The sequence below is a fragment of the Suillus discolor genome (assembly GCF_016758755.1).
Source record: "Suillus discolor strain FC423 chromosome Unknown F5147scaffold_53, whole genome shotgun sequence".
Lineage (NCBI taxonomy): Eukaryota > Fungi > Basidiomycota > Agaricomycetes > Boletales > Suillaceae > Suillus > Suillus discolor.
This window is the reverse complement of record NW_024541300.1, coordinates 157,294-172,296: the sequence shown is the minus strand read 5'-3', so window position 1 is coordinate 172,296 and position 15,003 is coordinate 157,294. Positions and strand designations below refer to the sequence as shown.

General features: G+C 46.7%; 8 protein-coding genes across 8 annotated transcripts; 6 read left to right on the top strand and 2 right to left on the bottom strand.

Annotated features, from left to right (window-relative positions):
- Positions 1-878: 878 nt before the first annotated feature.
- F5147DRAFT_710111 (uncharacterized protein) lies at positions 879-1,762 on the bottom strand. Its single transcript, XM_041438257.1, has 3 exons — positions 1,575-1,762; positions 1,406-1,518; positions 879-1,352 (listed from the first exon to the last, which is right to left on the bottom strand). Exons 2-3 carry the CDS (start codon positions 1,467-1,469, stop codon positions 1,192-1,194), a joined length of 225 nt encoding a protein of 74 aa, XP_041289637.1. The 5' UTR covers positions 1,470-1,518; positions 1,575-1,762; the 3' UTR covers positions 879-1,191.
- Positions 1,763-1,837: 75 nt separating this feature from the next.
- F5147DRAFT_640084 (eukaryotic translation initiation factor 2 subunit alpha) lies at positions 1,838-3,527 on the top strand. Its single transcript, XM_041433018.1, has 6 exons — positions 1,838-2,039; positions 2,100-2,232; positions 2,282-2,648; positions 2,698-2,965; positions 3,015-3,104; positions 3,169-3,527. The coding sequence occupies exons 1-6, from the start codon at positions 1,947-1,949 to the stop codon at positions 3,277-3,279; spliced, it is 1,062 nt and encodes a 353-aa protein (XP_041289636.1). The 5' UTR covers positions 1,838-1,946; the 3' UTR covers positions 3,280-3,527.
- A 164-nt stretch (positions 3,528-3,691) lies between these two features.
- Positions 3,692-6,419, top strand: F5147DRAFT_710103 (major facilitator superfamily domain-containing protein). Its single transcript, XM_041438256.1, has 12 exons — positions 3,692-3,840; positions 3,892-4,058; positions 4,119-4,262; positions 4,316-4,344; positions 4,394-4,422; positions 4,477-4,684; positions 4,731-4,885; positions 4,934-5,459; positions 5,509-5,556; positions 5,610-5,707; positions 5,759-5,870; positions 5,924-6,419. Exons 2-12 carry the CDS (start codon positions 4,001-4,003, stop codon positions 6,275-6,277), a joined length of 1,761 nt encoding a protein of 586 aa, XP_041289635.1. The 5' UTR covers positions 3,692-3,840; positions 3,892-4,000; the 3' UTR covers positions 6,278-6,419.
- An 886-nt stretch (positions 6,420-7,305) lies between these two features.
- F5147DRAFT_710101 (uncharacterized protein) lies at positions 7,306-7,818 on the top strand. The gene is made up of 2 exons (XM_041438255.1): positions 7,306-7,544; positions 7,594-7,818. Exons 1-2 carry the CDS (start codon positions 7,347-7,349, stop codon positions 7,633-7,635), a joined length of 240 nt encoding a protein of 79 aa, XP_041289634.1. The 5' UTR covers positions 7,306-7,346; the 3' UTR covers positions 7,636-7,818.
- Positions 7,819-8,588: 770 nt separating this feature from the next.
- On the top strand, positions 8,589-10,762 carry F5147DRAFT_710097 (uncharacterized protein; the record flags this gene model as incomplete). The annotated part of the gene is made up of 20 exons (XM_041438254.1): positions 8,589-8,775; positions 8,829-8,847; positions 8,904-8,982; positions 9,045-9,058; positions 9,124-9,228; positions 9,281-9,290; positions 9,343-9,360; positions 9,409-9,434; positions 9,498-9,523; positions 9,574-9,608; positions 9,659-9,683; positions 9,735-9,746; positions 9,807-9,822; positions 9,876-9,915; positions 9,969-10,066; positions 10,124-10,186; positions 10,239-10,266; positions 10,321-10,387; positions 10,438-10,462; positions 10,522-10,762. Coding segments are annotated over exons 1-20 (835 nt in total), but the record flags the coding sequence as incomplete, so codon positions are not given.
- A 234-nt stretch (positions 10,763-10,996) lies between these two features.
- On the bottom strand, positions 10,997-12,071 carry F5147DRAFT_710081 (ribosomal protein S17e). Its single transcript, XM_041438253.1, has 5 exons — positions 12,013-12,071; positions 11,907-11,962; positions 11,735-11,789; positions 11,482-11,682; positions 10,997-11,395 (listed from the first exon to the last, which is right to left on the bottom strand). The coding sequence occupies exons 1-5, from the start codon at positions 12,013-12,015 to the stop codon at positions 11,279-11,281; spliced, it is 432 nt and encodes a 143-aa protein (XP_041289632.1). The 5' UTR covers positions 12,016-12,071; the 3' UTR covers positions 10,997-11,278.
- An 89-nt stretch (positions 12,072-12,160) lies between these two features.
- On the top strand, positions 12,161-13,262 carry F5147DRAFT_710079 (ribosomal protein S8). The gene is made up of 6 exons (XM_041438252.1): positions 12,161-12,205; positions 12,356-12,416; positions 12,470-12,481; positions 12,533-12,632; positions 12,882-13,060; positions 13,120-13,262. Exons 2-6 carry the CDS (start codon positions 12,396-12,398, stop codon positions 13,198-13,200), a joined length of 393 nt encoding a protein of 130 aa, XP_041289631.1. The 5' UTR covers positions 12,161-12,205; positions 12,356-12,395; the 3' UTR covers positions 13,201-13,262.
- Positions 13,263-13,309: 47 nt separating this feature from the next.
- On the top strand, positions 13,310-14,985 carry F5147DRAFT_616857 (uncharacterized protein). The gene is made up of 5 exons (XM_041432549.1): positions 13,310-13,795; positions 13,861-14,033; positions 14,083-14,174; positions 14,226-14,560; positions 14,611-14,985. The coding sequence occupies exons 1-5, from the start codon at positions 13,396-13,398 to the stop codon at positions 14,712-14,714; spliced, it is 1,104 nt and encodes a 367-aa protein (XP_041289630.1). The 5' UTR covers positions 13,310-13,395; the 3' UTR covers positions 14,715-14,985.
- Positions 14,986-15,003: the final 18 nt, after the last annotated feature.

The window sequence follows — 15,003 nt, the reverse complement described above, 5'->3', positions numbered from 1 at the left end:
CGATTTTCACAAAACCAGTGAGAAAGATTCCGAGTTTCTCTTGTTTCAAAATAACAAATCGAACAAAATTAGTTGTCGATTTTCTGATTTCGAAGTCTCTTGTTTACATTTGGCTGCATTGGGAAACGGATGACCGTACACATAAGTCGCTGCGCAGTGGCAGTGCGCACGCATGTACAACTTCAACCAAATATTCAAGTTGTTGGACATGGACGAACCTGAAGTCCTAGAGCAAATTCCACTACCTCTCGAGACCATACGGCAAGGTTATCATGAGCTTGGTCACCACACTCACATGGTTCTTCGAACTCAACTTGGTGATAGCGCAAGGCTTAATGCCTCCAAGCGAGAGTGTTTGCTGTTTATTAGCATAGTACTAGTAGAACAGGTGCCATCACTCTTTGCTATTGCGACGGCTGAGATGCCGATAAATTCAACGAAGCATGCCGATGTGCACTGAGAAGAAGATTAAGCTTTTGTTGCTTTTGCCTGTGAATTCGAGCCCGAGAGCGACCATTATGCACATCATAAATAAGAAATACAAGAACATTGTAGCCAATGATTTGTCAGTCTCGATCCTAGCATTCCGATCAGCATCAGTGGTCATCCGCGCCCGGCCACCCCCATCTAATGAGCCGAGTCGCTCCGTCATGCCACGACCGTACTCTGCGGCTAGCTAGTGTGGACGTAGTAGAACCACGAGTGCCAACGAAGGTTCCATTCGACTGAATGATAGCGTCGAGGAGCACCGGATGCCTGGTAACAGCCACAACTTTTAGCGTCAGAATGAAAATATCACATCTAATCGGCTCACCATTTTCCATAGATCACCCCCGTCTGCTCCGCTGCATAATCTACCCACATCCACCCCAACGCCTTAACATCTGACCATCACTCCTGGTCCCTTTCGTCGCTCGTCATGGTAGCCTCAATCCCTTTTCGTGTGCGAAGCTCTTCTTGCACCTTAGACACCCTGCGTGCAATGACAGACAACGGGGCAAAGCACTGATCCACTGGGAACTCCTCGCATTGCTGGCTGAAGTCACCGTACCGTATGTGGATCGATATATACTAAAGTTAGATCTCTATGCCCAAAACTTTCACTCACGGGAGGAGTTGGCCTGTATGATGGGCGCTTATGTAGTAAAGGAAATCGAAGGATAATAGGTGATCGTCCGGAGGAAGGGAAACCTAGTGCTGAGGAGAAGGACGATTCGTTAATGATAATTCCAGGCTTTTCGAGCGAGTTTCTAGAAACCCGAGTGATGCGAGAGACGAAAAGGATGCATGATTGTGGTGTACGCTAGGATATGTCAGCTCGACCCAAGCTGGGGTTCGTGTCCATGAGACATCTGTGATGGCCACGCGTTTAATCACCGAAGAGGGATGTTCGAAGTTGTCTCACCGAGTTTGAGCAGGTTCAGGGAGGGAATTCGTCGTGGTGTTTGGTTGGAGTTGACGTGCTCCATCCTGCCGAAGTCCACGATGTAATGTACTTCGTGTCGTTGCAAAGGTTATCTGAGACCAATGTTATGGTGAGACCCAAGCCTTGGACGTTTTCACTGAATACTGACCTCGAAAGCATTGGGTGGGTGGGCCTTGGACATACACTTGCGAGTAGATTGCCCAGAAGTACTTCCAGGCTATAGCTTGAGAGCTTAAGCAGGAGATTTCCCAAGCCGATATCTGGGAGAGAAGAACTAATGAGACTGTAGCAATACAGAATGGCCCGGTATCGGGAGTCAAGCTTTCAAAGACGGAGACCGCCACAGAGCACGCTTAGTCAGTGCACTAGTGCTTTGACAAATTTGGGTTTTCACTGGGTATCACGCTCCATCGAGATTACTTCAGCCGTTTTTGGATAATCTGAGACTTATCGGCTGAGCATCCCCAGTTGCATACTTCCTTGCGTTTCTCGAAAGTTTCCTCCACTGCCCACACTTGCCATGCGATATTATGAACAGAGATATCCAGAAGTCGACGAGCTCGTCATGGTCCAAGTCCGCCAGATTGCGGAAATGGGTGCATATGTCAAACTGGTTTGCACCATTCACTCGTACCCTATTAATTGTCATGCTGATCTATCCATGTAAAACAAGCTCGAATACGACAACATCGAGGGAATGATTCTCCTTTCAGAACTTTCTCGAAGACGTATCCGATCCATACAGAAGCTTATTCGTGTTGGCCGTAATGAAGTCGTAGTGGTACTTCGTGTGGATAGGGAAAAAGGTATGCCCCATCTTCCAGCCTAATCATCTTCTATAATACCTGCGCACAGGTTACATAGATCTATCAAAACGTCGTGTCTCTCCCGAGGATATCATCAAGTGCGAGGAACGGTACATGAAGTCAAAAGCCGTTGCATCGATCATGCGGCATGTCGCCTCGAAGCTGCCATCGATGGATGCAGACGCTGCTATCTCCCCAGAGGACGAGGCGGTGGAGAAGGAGACGAAGAAGTCTAGGCGCGCGGCGAAGAAGGACAATCCTGAGGAGGCTGCGGCTGCCATGGCTGCTGAAGAGGCCGCTGTGCCGCACGACGGATCAAACGAAGAAGAAAGATTGGAAAAACTGTACGAACAGGTGGCGTGGCCACTTGGTCATAAATATGGTCACACATACGATGCGTTTAAGCTTGCATTGACGTACGTCCCGGTGTCCTTTTGTACTTACTGCGGTGACTGACGAGACCAGCGAGCAAGAAACTGTATTTTCCTCCATTCCAAACCCTGTCTCACCAGCAGCTATCTCCATCCTTATGGGCACCATCGCACGGCGGTTGACGCCCCAGCCTATCAAGCTGCGCGCTGATATCGAGCTCACATGCTATACCCCTGCCGGTATCGATGCCATCAAAAAGGCTCTGCGGGCAGGTGAAGCACAAAGCAACGAGACGGTGCCGATTAAAGCCAAGCTTGTAGCCCCTCCACTATACGTTCTCAGTACAAACGCAACAGATAAGGTTTGCCTCTATCATTCTCGATTACGAAGCTGTCTGAGGGAATTTGTAGTACGCTGCTGTTGATCGGTTGGAACGCGCGATCGAGTCGATTCTGGGCACCATCGAGGGTCAAGGTGGAAACCTAGTTGTAAAGATGAAGGTAAAGTGCAATTATCTACTACACTTCATCCATATCCTGACTCCGTTTACTATTCTTCTCTCAGCCAAAAGCTGTTTCTGAGACGGAAGAGCAGGATCTCGCACAGCTCATGGCCAAAGCAGGTCAAGAGAATGCAGAAGTTTCTGGTGATGAGGATGACGAGGAGGGGTCCTAGTTCATTCTCAGCCTAAACGCCTCGTATACATTTCTCGATGATCACGACTTAAGTACTTCAAATTCCTTAACATCCTTTTTCGCCACTTGTCACGAAAATCTTCAAAATGTTGCCGCTTATTATTGCTTATTCACTTGTCATTTTTTTTCACAAGCACTCACAAGTAAATGCGTGATTCACAAGTGCCCTGTGACAAGCGCCGAAAAGTAAATAACTTATGTAATAAGCCGATGCAAATCAAAGTGCGTTGTATTATTACAAGTGAATAAAATTTTACAACTATGAATAATGTGCAAGGCCGCTTGCAGCACTCCTCGAACGTTCATGCACATGAATGAGATGCACAGAAACCCGTACCGGTATAGCCTGTCGCAAATCAGCCATATGAAAATGATGTTAATGAATACAACAACCCTCCGGGCACAACTTTGCATCATATTCCCAGGTCTCTTGATCCGCTTCTTGAATCTTCGTAGACGGTCGGAAGCGAACAATTCGCACACCGTGAGGTAACTATGCAAATCAATTATCATCCACGCGTTTTCAGAACAAGTTACCCCGGTACACACTTACCGTTTCGATGGCCTTGCTGGCACTGAATGTGTTAGGCAGTGTTGGGTTCTATCATGAAAAAACTCCGGAACTATCTTTCCTTTCTGTTTATGTATGGGACTGGTTGCATATCATCGGGCGACCTTGTTCGTAGGCCTCAACTATAAGTATGTCATTTGTAAAGTCCATCTTCCGTCGCTTGAAGGGCAAGAACGCAGAGCAACGAGGTCTGTCTTTCTATCTTTTGTTTTGCATTATTTCGGTCCTTCAACTCGTTTCTTCTGCAGCTACTTTACAATCTTCCAATGATCAGCCATCGGTCCAAGCCTCTAAGTCCAAGGTCAAGGAGGGCGGTTTCTGGAAGAACTTTGATTGGTGGTTGATGTGCGCTTTAGCCATCCCAGTGATACTTGAAACTTTAGACTATACGGGCAAGTCATTTTCGTTTTTTCTGCCTCTCGTCTCACCTTATTGGAACATCCAGTTGTCGCCACTGCGCAACCTCGGATTGCAGTGAGTGTCATGTTGCCTCCAATCTGACAGTTCTTGACATTACTTTCAGTCTGTATTCAACGCCTTCAACCTGCAAAGGTACTTATACATTTTGAATTGCGACATGGGAGTTCTACTGATTTCCGCTATTAGCTATATTGGCACGTCATACTTGTTAGCATCAACAGTTTTCTTGCCCTTCTTTGCATCCATTGCCGATATCTATGGTCGTCACTTTGGACTTCAATTGTCTCTTCTATTCTTCCTTGTCGGTAGTACCTTCAGTACAGGAGCTGTCAACATGACAATGCTTTTGGTTGGCAGAGGAATAGCTGGTATTGGAGCCGCAGGTTTGTTGACAGTATGTATTACTTCTTGTGAAGAACAACATTCTGATTATTAGTAAGGCTGTGCGAATAATAATGTTGGATTCATCCTCACTGGATACGAATAATATCCAGCAATCCGCTGCGTTCTGCTTGTATGCTCTCGGTTTTTGTATAGGCCCCGTCATCGGTGGTTTCCTAGTCACGGCCAGCTTCCGCTGGGTGTTTGCAATCAAGTATGGGTCTCTCAGTACACTTAACGAACGATGTTAACGGAAATATAGCATTCCGTGTGTTGTTCTTGCCATGGTTTTGTGTTTCTTTTTGCTTCGCAAACGTGTCGAAGGTGCCAAATCATTTGAGGAACGTCTAGGTTCCACCAAATCTATGACATGGATAATGAAGCTAGCCCTTATCGACTGGATTGGAACGTTCCTCTTCGTTATAGGAGGCATACTCATTCTGCTTGCGCTGAATTGGGGTCCCGATGAGGACTGGAAGAGTGTTCGCGTCATAGTCTGCCTGGTTATTGGTGTCATTGTCTTTGTGACCTGCATTCTTTGGGAGGTCGTCTTGGAGCGGAAGCACAGAGCTTTTACCGTACCAATTTCGGCACTTTATCATGCGCAGCCCATGCTGCCTCTCAGACTCTTTCGGTCCTACGACATCTGTGTCTTGTATTATGGTTGCTCCGCGACCGGCATCGTCATTTTTGTGATGTTCTACTTCGTCGCAATATTTATGACCGTCGTCTCTGGATTGCCACCTGATCAAGCCGGTATACAACTCCTTTATTTTTCTCCTGGCCTAGTATGTTTCCGCACTACATCAAATCACCGATGTCTCACTGTTATAATAGGGAGGAGGTTCATTGGTTTCCATTTGGTTGGTCAAGCACTTCAGACAGGTAGACAACTACAGTCTCTCCTTGTAAATACGCATATCTAACGATCCTTCCAGCCGATATATTCAATCGTTGCTGGATCAATTGTCATGACCATTGGTTTGGGTCTCATTCAGATGGGTATGCAGAAGAATGTGCAAGGGCTTATCAATGGGTGCGACGTTTATGTACTGATCAGAAGCGGATTTCTTACATCCGAACTTAGTTTCATGTGCCTGACAGGTTTCGGAGTTGGTCTTACAGCTGGCCCTAATTCCATCCAAGCTCGCTTTTTGATGTCAGACCATGTCGCCGCAACTAGCGCTCTGTCGCTTTTCGTGAGTTATGTCGACATGCCGTATGGTGCACATACTCAAATGATATCTCGTAGTTCCGTGCCCTCGGTGGAACCGTCGGTCTAGCACAGTGTTTCACTGTCATGAACGCTAAAGTTAATCCCTACATCGTAGGGCAGATGCGAAGTGGTGCTATCTCAGGCTCTGACCTCAGTGCCCTTGAAGCGCTCTACAACAGTGGTGGCCTCGACTCTATCCAGTCGCTCGAAGGTCTGCCGCCCGTTGTGCAGCAAATCATCCGTGATGCTTTCAGGAACGGTGTCCGCTGGAGCTTCATCTCCCTCATTCCTTGGACTGCCTTGGCAGTCATCCTGTCCTTGTTCCTTTCTAAGATACCTGATCCTGGTGCTCAGAGGACCAATCATGACGAGGAAATCAAGCTACCATAATATAACGAGACGCGAATGCCTTTCGATGAACTAGAGGGTGTCAAATATCTTGACATGCCCAATCAGCAACAGAACCGTTAAAACACTTTTATAACTGTGCGAAGATGATCGGCCTAGTAGATGTTGTCAAACAATTCACATTATTCCTCTTGCGATCTTGGCATGCAGCCCGATTCATTCCTCCGATCCTATGTTCATCATACAGGTTATGGCATTGTATGTTTACAGTGACCTTTCATCTAATCTACCTCCTGGTTGCATGCTGACGACTTTCTGTCACTTATGGAAATCGCTATTCAAGCTGCCTGCGACCTTTGCACCAAGCTCTGAAGAATGTTCACCACGTCGCCAAACTGACTCTCCTCCTCAGCGCTCGCTGTATCCTCGGAAATTGGTGGACGCGCCCCCCTTTCAGGTAGGTAGTTTGACCACACCAATTCTCCACCGTGTATGAACGATATGCCATAAGATGTCTTATAGTAGTTGAGTGGCGGGGCGCCTTGCTTTACCGCAGGATCTTGCTTAACCGGGTTCCAGATCTTCTGAAGTATGTTGATAGCCCGGTCGATCTCTTCAGCACCGTCAGAGATGATCAGGGGTGCAGCGGCAGCGGACAGCAGTGGTTCATATTGTTGACGTGTTTGAGAAGAAACAGAAAGATTCTGTGTGTTTGATACCAATCTGGAAAATGTGTGTTCAAAATTGGCGACTTCGAGTCCAGCAAAGCCGCTGCTGATCCCTGGATACAGTCAATAGAGTGTCATTGGATCCAGCACAACATATACCCACCCTGACGGAAAATGATTCGATCTTCGGTTGCCATTGCGTACTACTTTGATTTCAAGTAGGAGAGGTGATGACGGTCTGATGATAAGGTCCGCTGCCATCTTGGCTATGAAACCTACGTTTGGTATTAGGATTGCAATTAGGGTGCTTTTGCCAGGCCCTGACTAATAAACTCCTTATGTAACCAACTGCGTAAGATTTACAACGTCATTGGTTTATGTGGAATGAATATCGAATTGCTAAGTAGGTCTTGCTTTACTCAACCTTCACCTTACCAAAACCAATGAATTCCAGCTCAGGACCTCATACAGACTCTGTTACATACCCACCCGCAGTTCGTGCTGTAGAAAAGGAAATTGTCTCCTCTCAACCTTCCTCATCGTCCATGTTGTTACATTCCTCCCCCCAGGACAGACCCCCACAGAAAGATGAGCAAACGCACTCGCCGTTGCGCTTGAGAGGTGGTTGCATTCCTTGTCCCGTAAGTTGTCTCAAGTTGCAATAAAGATGAGCTAAAGTTCGAGTGCCAGGGCGGAATATGTTGCATCATTCCGTGTCCATGTTGTTGTTGAGATGGATCAATTACCTTGACACGAAGTCTGCCCATTTAAATGGATGGGTATTTGTGGTCGTCGGTGTCACATCAGAGTAACGTCAGCATTAAGTAGCACATCTCGTACGCTCCTCAGTTATGTATACTATCTTCTTCCAAGAAATACTTTATATTGGTTGTTGCTCCTGCGCTTTATTTCAGATGTCGTCAAAGCTAGCATGTTCAACTCCATTTACAGGCGTAATAATAGTGCCACGCATCGACTTTTTCCAGTGCTGTTGCAGGAGCATCACCCACAACCCCCTGTCCGACGGCACTTAAGGTCACTGCGTACTTTTCCACATCGACTCTTGCTCCACATCATCTTTCTCCAAGGACAGCAGTCGCAAATATCTCTCTAGGTGGGCTGGCCCTTATTAGGTACTATGTTAGGGAGGACGAAGATACTTGGTGGAATGTCCAGCTAGTTCGGCACCCGGCCCGAAGTAAGCCTGCGGAGTTGTCATAACAATCACGATATCCCACTACGTAGTACCGCAGTCAAACCGCAGTAATACTTAGCCTGAAATTTGGATCGCATTGCGTATGATCGTCTCGTGTTATTTTATCCGCAGCGTCACACGAAAGCACAGTAATCTCAGGCAGGTATTCCCAATCGAAAACAACACTTCGCAGCATAAGACTCTGAGGGTAACTTTCTTTTTGACTACCTTGGACTTAGTACAATTCGATGTGTGTGTAAAGATGTGGCGGGGCAGTATCGAATGGTCTAGAGTCTAGACCTTAGGCTTGAAAGCTTGACCCCTGGCTCATGATGACTATTTTCCATGAGGCTGCAAGTAGTAAAGCTTAAAGCTTAAAGCTAAGCGCTAAGGTCGGAGACTAAACTGGGATACGGATCAGATTGATTTAAATGCGAGACGCGTAGAGCCATGGACCGCACAAAGTTAGGCAGACCGGTCATAGGTGAAGCTACTGTCCAAAGCGACACACGTCGTTGACGCGGCTGAAATGCGGAGTTGAAATTTACAAAATTGAAAATCACAATACGGTGCCTGGTTGTTGAAGACTGCTGTCATTATGCACCACTGGCAATGATCATAGTATCTCGACACGATGGTCAATTCCGTTCAAGTTATGTGGGGCCCTGGGGCCATTGGTGAGTCTTCCGATAGTCCATTCTATGTACCTCGAATTGACTTTAAAACCAAGGATTCATGGTAGCTACAGCGTATGGATTTGGGATTCAACGGTCTCTACCCAAAGTTGACATGCAGAATTATGAAGGTTTTATGGGGCAGCTTTTGGGCAGTATATCTTCTACCTCAGATCATTTCCGCAAGATTCGAAAAGACTCAAATTATTTGTGAGTGAGAGACTTCTCCCCATCCATGAAAGCCTTGACTTAATAACGTATTTGATCGCTAGGTATTCATGGTCTTGTATGTGCTTCTGTCATCTGACCATGCTCAAGTGTACACTGATAACTGACGATGATGTCTCGCAGTTGTCTCGGAACAATACACGAATATGCCTTGATAGGGATGTATTGGTCTATCCTTATTTCGTGCCGTCGTAGCACGTCTCATGAGTGCACGACTGAACTCCCATGGTAAGTCGATAGATCTCTTATTGGCTCCCAAATCGTCTCATAGAGAGGATAGGCAGATGGTGGCAAGTGCATTTACATTGATGTAATACTACCTATTAAAAATGGCTGCCGCAGCTAGGGGTATTTATGGCAGTGAGTCTTCTATATATTACTGTTATTAATTTTCAACAACATCAAAAGTGTTGGATTATATTCGCAGTCCAGTGGTATGTGCTTGCCATGGTTGATTTCCTGCAGCATTATACAGAAATTGATTTGATTGTCGAAAGCTTTTATGCACACAGGGTGTGGATAAGTGAGTCATCGAGGGTCTGCAGGACCAAGAGTTTTAACGCTTTTATTCAGTCACAGAACATAACCGCTTAATTACAGGCACAATTGTGAGACCGCATTTACGTAATTTATTTCTCAGCGTAACACCAATCTTCAGTGCGCATTCGCCGCTACAGCATTAGGTCATTTCTTTTGATCTCAGATACTCAACGGCTGACTCTTCAGCACTGTAGTTTTTGGCACGAGTGTGTCCGTCTTTCATCCCTGATGTCAATGTCCTGACTTGCTGCTGTCTTCGTCTCTAGTAACAGGCAGTGTGATGTGAGTTCTTGTCCTGGAGTTCGCATAATTAATTACTCATATAAATTTCAAAGATTCGAATCGAGAAACCCTGTAGATCTATTCGGTAAAAAGGTTGGTCATGAAATAGTTTTGAGCAACCTTAAGGCACTCATACTTTGATTCAGTGGTGTCAGATTTCTGCAGTTGCTGGTGCCTTGTGTGATATTATCATTACCGGGACAGTCTGGTGGTTTTTGCGTCCTGCACGAACAGACAATGTGCGGTACGAGTCTTTTCCCTACCCTTGTTGTCTATGTCATGTTGAAATCTGTGGTTGAAGGTCAAAACCGGATTATCTCAATAAACTAACACAAATTTTTGTTCACATGGGTTTACTTACTTGGTATGTGTAATGTTACAAACATGCCGAACACTCCCGTCACGAGGTTCTCCAGCATTATGGCAATCGCGATGGCTGTGCTCGTGAGTCCTGTCGTTCATGCAACATGCGGGACATAACGACAAGCACTGTTTCAGTACCAGGTTCAGGATGGTGGTCTTGGCCAGTTCTATTCCGCGTTGCCTGGATCACTACTAGCAAAAAGTTAGTATGTTGCATGCTCACCGTGCAAGCACTGAAACCAATCGCCTTAGCCTATTTGAACTCGATGATGGGAGTGTAAGTGGATAAAATATTCCTTTACACGAAGCCCACTAAATTGGTGGATTTGTGCTCAGGCTCAATGCTAGGAAGTCAATACGCGAACAACAACGACTTGAAGCTGGCTGCAGTTCAATGGAACTTCCTACCATACCGACCATAGGTTGATCTTTCCCTTGTGGTAGCAGAGATATAATTATTGTTACAAGTTGCTTACAAGCTTTCACCTGCAGTCGTAAGCTGCCACATCGCCTACGTGGGCCGAAAGGACAAGCGACACATCCGCGCACTCACTATCATTCCTCGTTGACACCGCCGGTTGGTTGTTATTCTTATTTACCTCCTGACCGTTTACTTTTATTACTATAGTTCTCATATTCCATCTCTTTTACTACTTCTTCTAGCTTGAGCTGAGATGGGATGACCATCAAGGCACTTGGCACCTGAAGCTGTCGGGCATAGATAGAGAAATATCACATTCATTTAGATTCGGGAGGAGGAAAACGCATTGCTTCCGGATGAGGGTTCGATGCGGATTCATATTACAGCTGCAGCTGGAGTACATGGAATCCCGCACTCGATTTATAAACGCAATTTTCTCCACGCAAACATTTATTCATAGAAAAATGCTTTCAGGCAAACTCATTTCAGGTGGATGTGGCACACGATCCTGAAGGCACCCAGGACTTGCCTTCAGCTGAGAAACGCGATAGCCTGGTTTCTGGGCAAAATTGTGATAGGAGAAAAGTAAAGGAATCAGAGTAGTTATGATCGCATGCATATACATGGTGTGGCATGATATGAGCCTATGTGTAAGCACCTAGAATATACAAATTACCGCCCAGCGCCAGGGACGTTGCGCTTCTCCCGCCGAGGACGCTCTGGTTGCTGGATAACAGTCTGTACGATGGTCACAGGAATGGAGTCGAAGTTGAGTGCCTTGAGAAGTTCCTAAGGAAAAATCAAATGTCAGCATGGAATTCTTGCCAGAAAAAGAATACAGTGGTAGCTTGAGGGGAAGCCGAATTGAGACTTACTGCGGTGTCCTTGTCGATCTCCAAGCCTGTTGCACTCGTGTCAAGAGCAGATACCTCAGGTACGTAGTTATCTTTTCGCTCGCGCTCCTCCTCCTGGAGCTTGAACGAAATACCACGGACGGGCCCGCGCTGAATACGCTTCATCAGGTGGGTAGTGAAGCCGGAGACCTTGTTCCGGAGCCGCTTGGAGGGAACCACAGCCTGTAGGAAAGGGATGAGATAGCACCAGTAAGCTAGGTGGAAGGGTACTGACAACTTCATCGATGATGCGCTTGTTGGTGTGGAAGTCGAGGGTGAGGCGGGGGTAGCTGTACGTCATACATTAGAATCAATCACTGTTCCTGTGCAGTCATTCATCGTCTTTCTTTCGAGACCTCTGGTCCTCCATCCCCGAAACCCGGTCAACTCTTAGAGATTAGACTTACTATTTTTCGATGAGCACACGGGCAGCCCTCTTGGTGGTTTTGGTACGAACACGACCCTAACCACAGCCTCAGAAATAATACCCATCTGTCTGATACAAACACGCACCATTTTGTTAAATTTTTAGTGTCGAGGACGTTGACGATGTCGATGCCTTAGGGCTAAGATCATGCAGGCGAAGCTCTCGGTAATTTCCGCAGTGGCTGAAAGGTACTATACAGTCGCACAGCCACACATGCAGCTTGCAATCCAATTTGTTCGAGTCCATATTATCCGGTAAATCCTCAAGGCCAGCAGCAAGGTGAGCCTGCGCTTATGTCTACGTGCGACATGATTGTGCTGTATTCTTGGCTTGACCGGTCCCATGCCATGGTTTCTCGCAGCTCGTCTTGACTCGCGCTTTCCGTAGCACGATACTCAGACGAGCAGGTACTCACATCGCATTCGATAGTGTTACCCTTCCATCCTGCCTCTACCCTCGATAATTCAAAATGGTCCGCGTCTCCGTTCTTGTGAGTGTTTTATTTGTTCTAGTATGATCAACCTGACCGTGATTTTGTATTAGAACGACTGCCTTGTAAGTCAATTGTGTCTATGAGGCGGCCGTGTTGATTTATTGAGTTACTAGAACAACATTGTCAATGCTGAGCGCCGGGGAAAGCGCCAGGTTCTTATCAGACCTTCCTCGAAGGTCATTGTGAAGTTCCTCTCTGTCATGCAGCGTCATGGTGAGTCTGCCTTGTTTTACTGAAATTCATCATTCATTGCTTTGTGCGATTCTCGGAGTTATAACTACGATTGACGGGGTTTAACTTCCTACCCGGCCTTCGTTTTAATCCTCCGAAATATTAACTTGTCTCTCAATACCAAACAACGTTGATCTTCCATCTCTCACGGATCGGGGTTCACTGTAGAGTCTACATTATTTTCTCATTATTAGTCACATGAGCATGGGTACTGACCTTGATTTCTTGCAGGCTATATTGGTGAATTCGAGATCATTGATGATCACCGCTCTGGCAAAATTGTGATCCAACTCAACGGCCGGCTCAACAAGACGGGTGTCATCTCACCACGTTTCAATGTTCAGGTGACCCAGATCGAGTCCTGGGTTAACTTACTCCTCCCTGCCCGTGGTTTCGGGAAAATTATATTGGTGGGCTGTTCCGAATCTGAGATTGATAGAACGTGGGCTGACTTCGTTCGTGATGACAGACTACTTCGTCAGGAATTCTTGATCACGAGGAGGCTCGTCGCAAGAACGTTGGTGGGAAGCTTCTGGGATATGTTTACTAGAGTTGTATGCTATGTCGCCCTAAAAACCATGCCATGCATGCTATGCATGTTTACTCAGCTCAGATGACTCCTTTTGTGTGATTCAAGTACTGTATTGAGCGTGAGCGAAGCACAACGTGGCCAAACAGAGTACATTTCCGTTGTGGGCGCGGCATACTTGTTACATATTTACGCGCCTTCATTCTCGTCAACGAGATGACGCTTCCTGCAAACGACGCCTTCTCGTTAGGTCTTGCGCACGACCAGCCCCGTCGTTCGAGCTCGCGCGCCCGTACACCGTCACTCCCACGTCGCTCCTCTTCCCCAAAAATATATTTTTCTCCACCTTCCACGTCAAGCAGCATCGTCTTCTCGCCACAGCCAGCAAATGGAATGCCTGCCAAGAGAGGACATAAGCGCAAGGCATCTGCAAGAAACGGTTCCAAACAGCTGAAACACAACGGAGAAGCGACGATAGAGGAACTTATAGAGGAGGTCGACGCGCGAATAGCACGCGAGCGCAAGCTGTCCCCCAACAGCTTACCTGATAAACGCAACACTCTGAAAAAACAGATTGATTGGGAGATTCCTCGCAAGGCGTTACATTCATCCATTGGTATGTAAATTCTTGATTCCCCTAAAGGCTCCTGTATCTTTGGTCTGACGAGCGGTTTTTGGTAGGTTTTTTTACAATTTACCTATACACTTCCAAAGGCGACCCACAGACGGTCGTTATTGCTTTGAGCACTGCCCTTGCTGTTCTTGTTCCAATAGACATTCTCCGCCTAAAGTATCCCCTCTTCGAACGTGCCTTTGAGAAATGTGTTGGCATCTTCATGCGCGATAGCGAAAAGGCAAGCATGACCAACACTAAGCATGGATTCTGACCTCACGTATCCTTAGAAATCATCTAATGGTGTTATATGGTATATTCTCGGCGCCAACACTGCGTTAATTACGTTGCCTCTTGACATCGCAATCGTCTCAATTCTTATGTTTGTGTATTTCCCCTGTTCTGCTATTCCCTGTTCATTGTACTCCAACAGCCTGTCTTGGGCTGATACAGCCGCCTCCACTTTCGGTCGTCTGTGGGGCCCGCTCACACCCCCGCTCCCTGCACGACTCTTTGGTCTCCCTCTTGCCCCTCGTAAAAGTCTGGCGGGCTTCATTGCAGCCTCACTCACAGGTGCTGCTGTCGCTGCCGGATTCTGGACGTACCTTGGACCGGTGAGAGACAACTCGACGTGGTCCTGGGACGCTGGTGTATCGAGTACGTTTAGCGGTGGGAGCGCAGAAGGTGGGAAGGTCTTCAGTGGGTGGGCGGGTCTTGCTGTTGTAACTGTGTGTGCGGGTTTAGTTTCGGGCATTGCCGAAGCACTCGGTGAGTGCTTCATTGTTCGCTTTGCTCTGGTTGCTCACTCTGGAATGTAGATTTGGGTTCCGTGGACGATAACCTCAGTCTACCAATCATCGCTGGTGGATGCCTATGGGGACTCTTCAAAGTCCTCGGCTGGCTAGGCGATATATTCTCATGATTCCCCTTTTCAACTCCTCCTTCACCTTCAGCGTCAATCATCGGATATTTGCAATTTCATGTGTTCAATCTTTCAATGGTGGATATTTTACCTGATGTCGATAGTGATGACGAGAGTGTGAGACAAGACGATTATGATGATGATGATGATGGATGATATATTAACCAATTTCATGCGTTTGTCTGTGCTACTTTCAATGCGCTAGTTAGTAGAAGTAGATTACTATAGTCATTCATACGTATACCGAATTCAAGCCAATTTTGTTGTGTCAGCGGCTACGCGCTAGAGC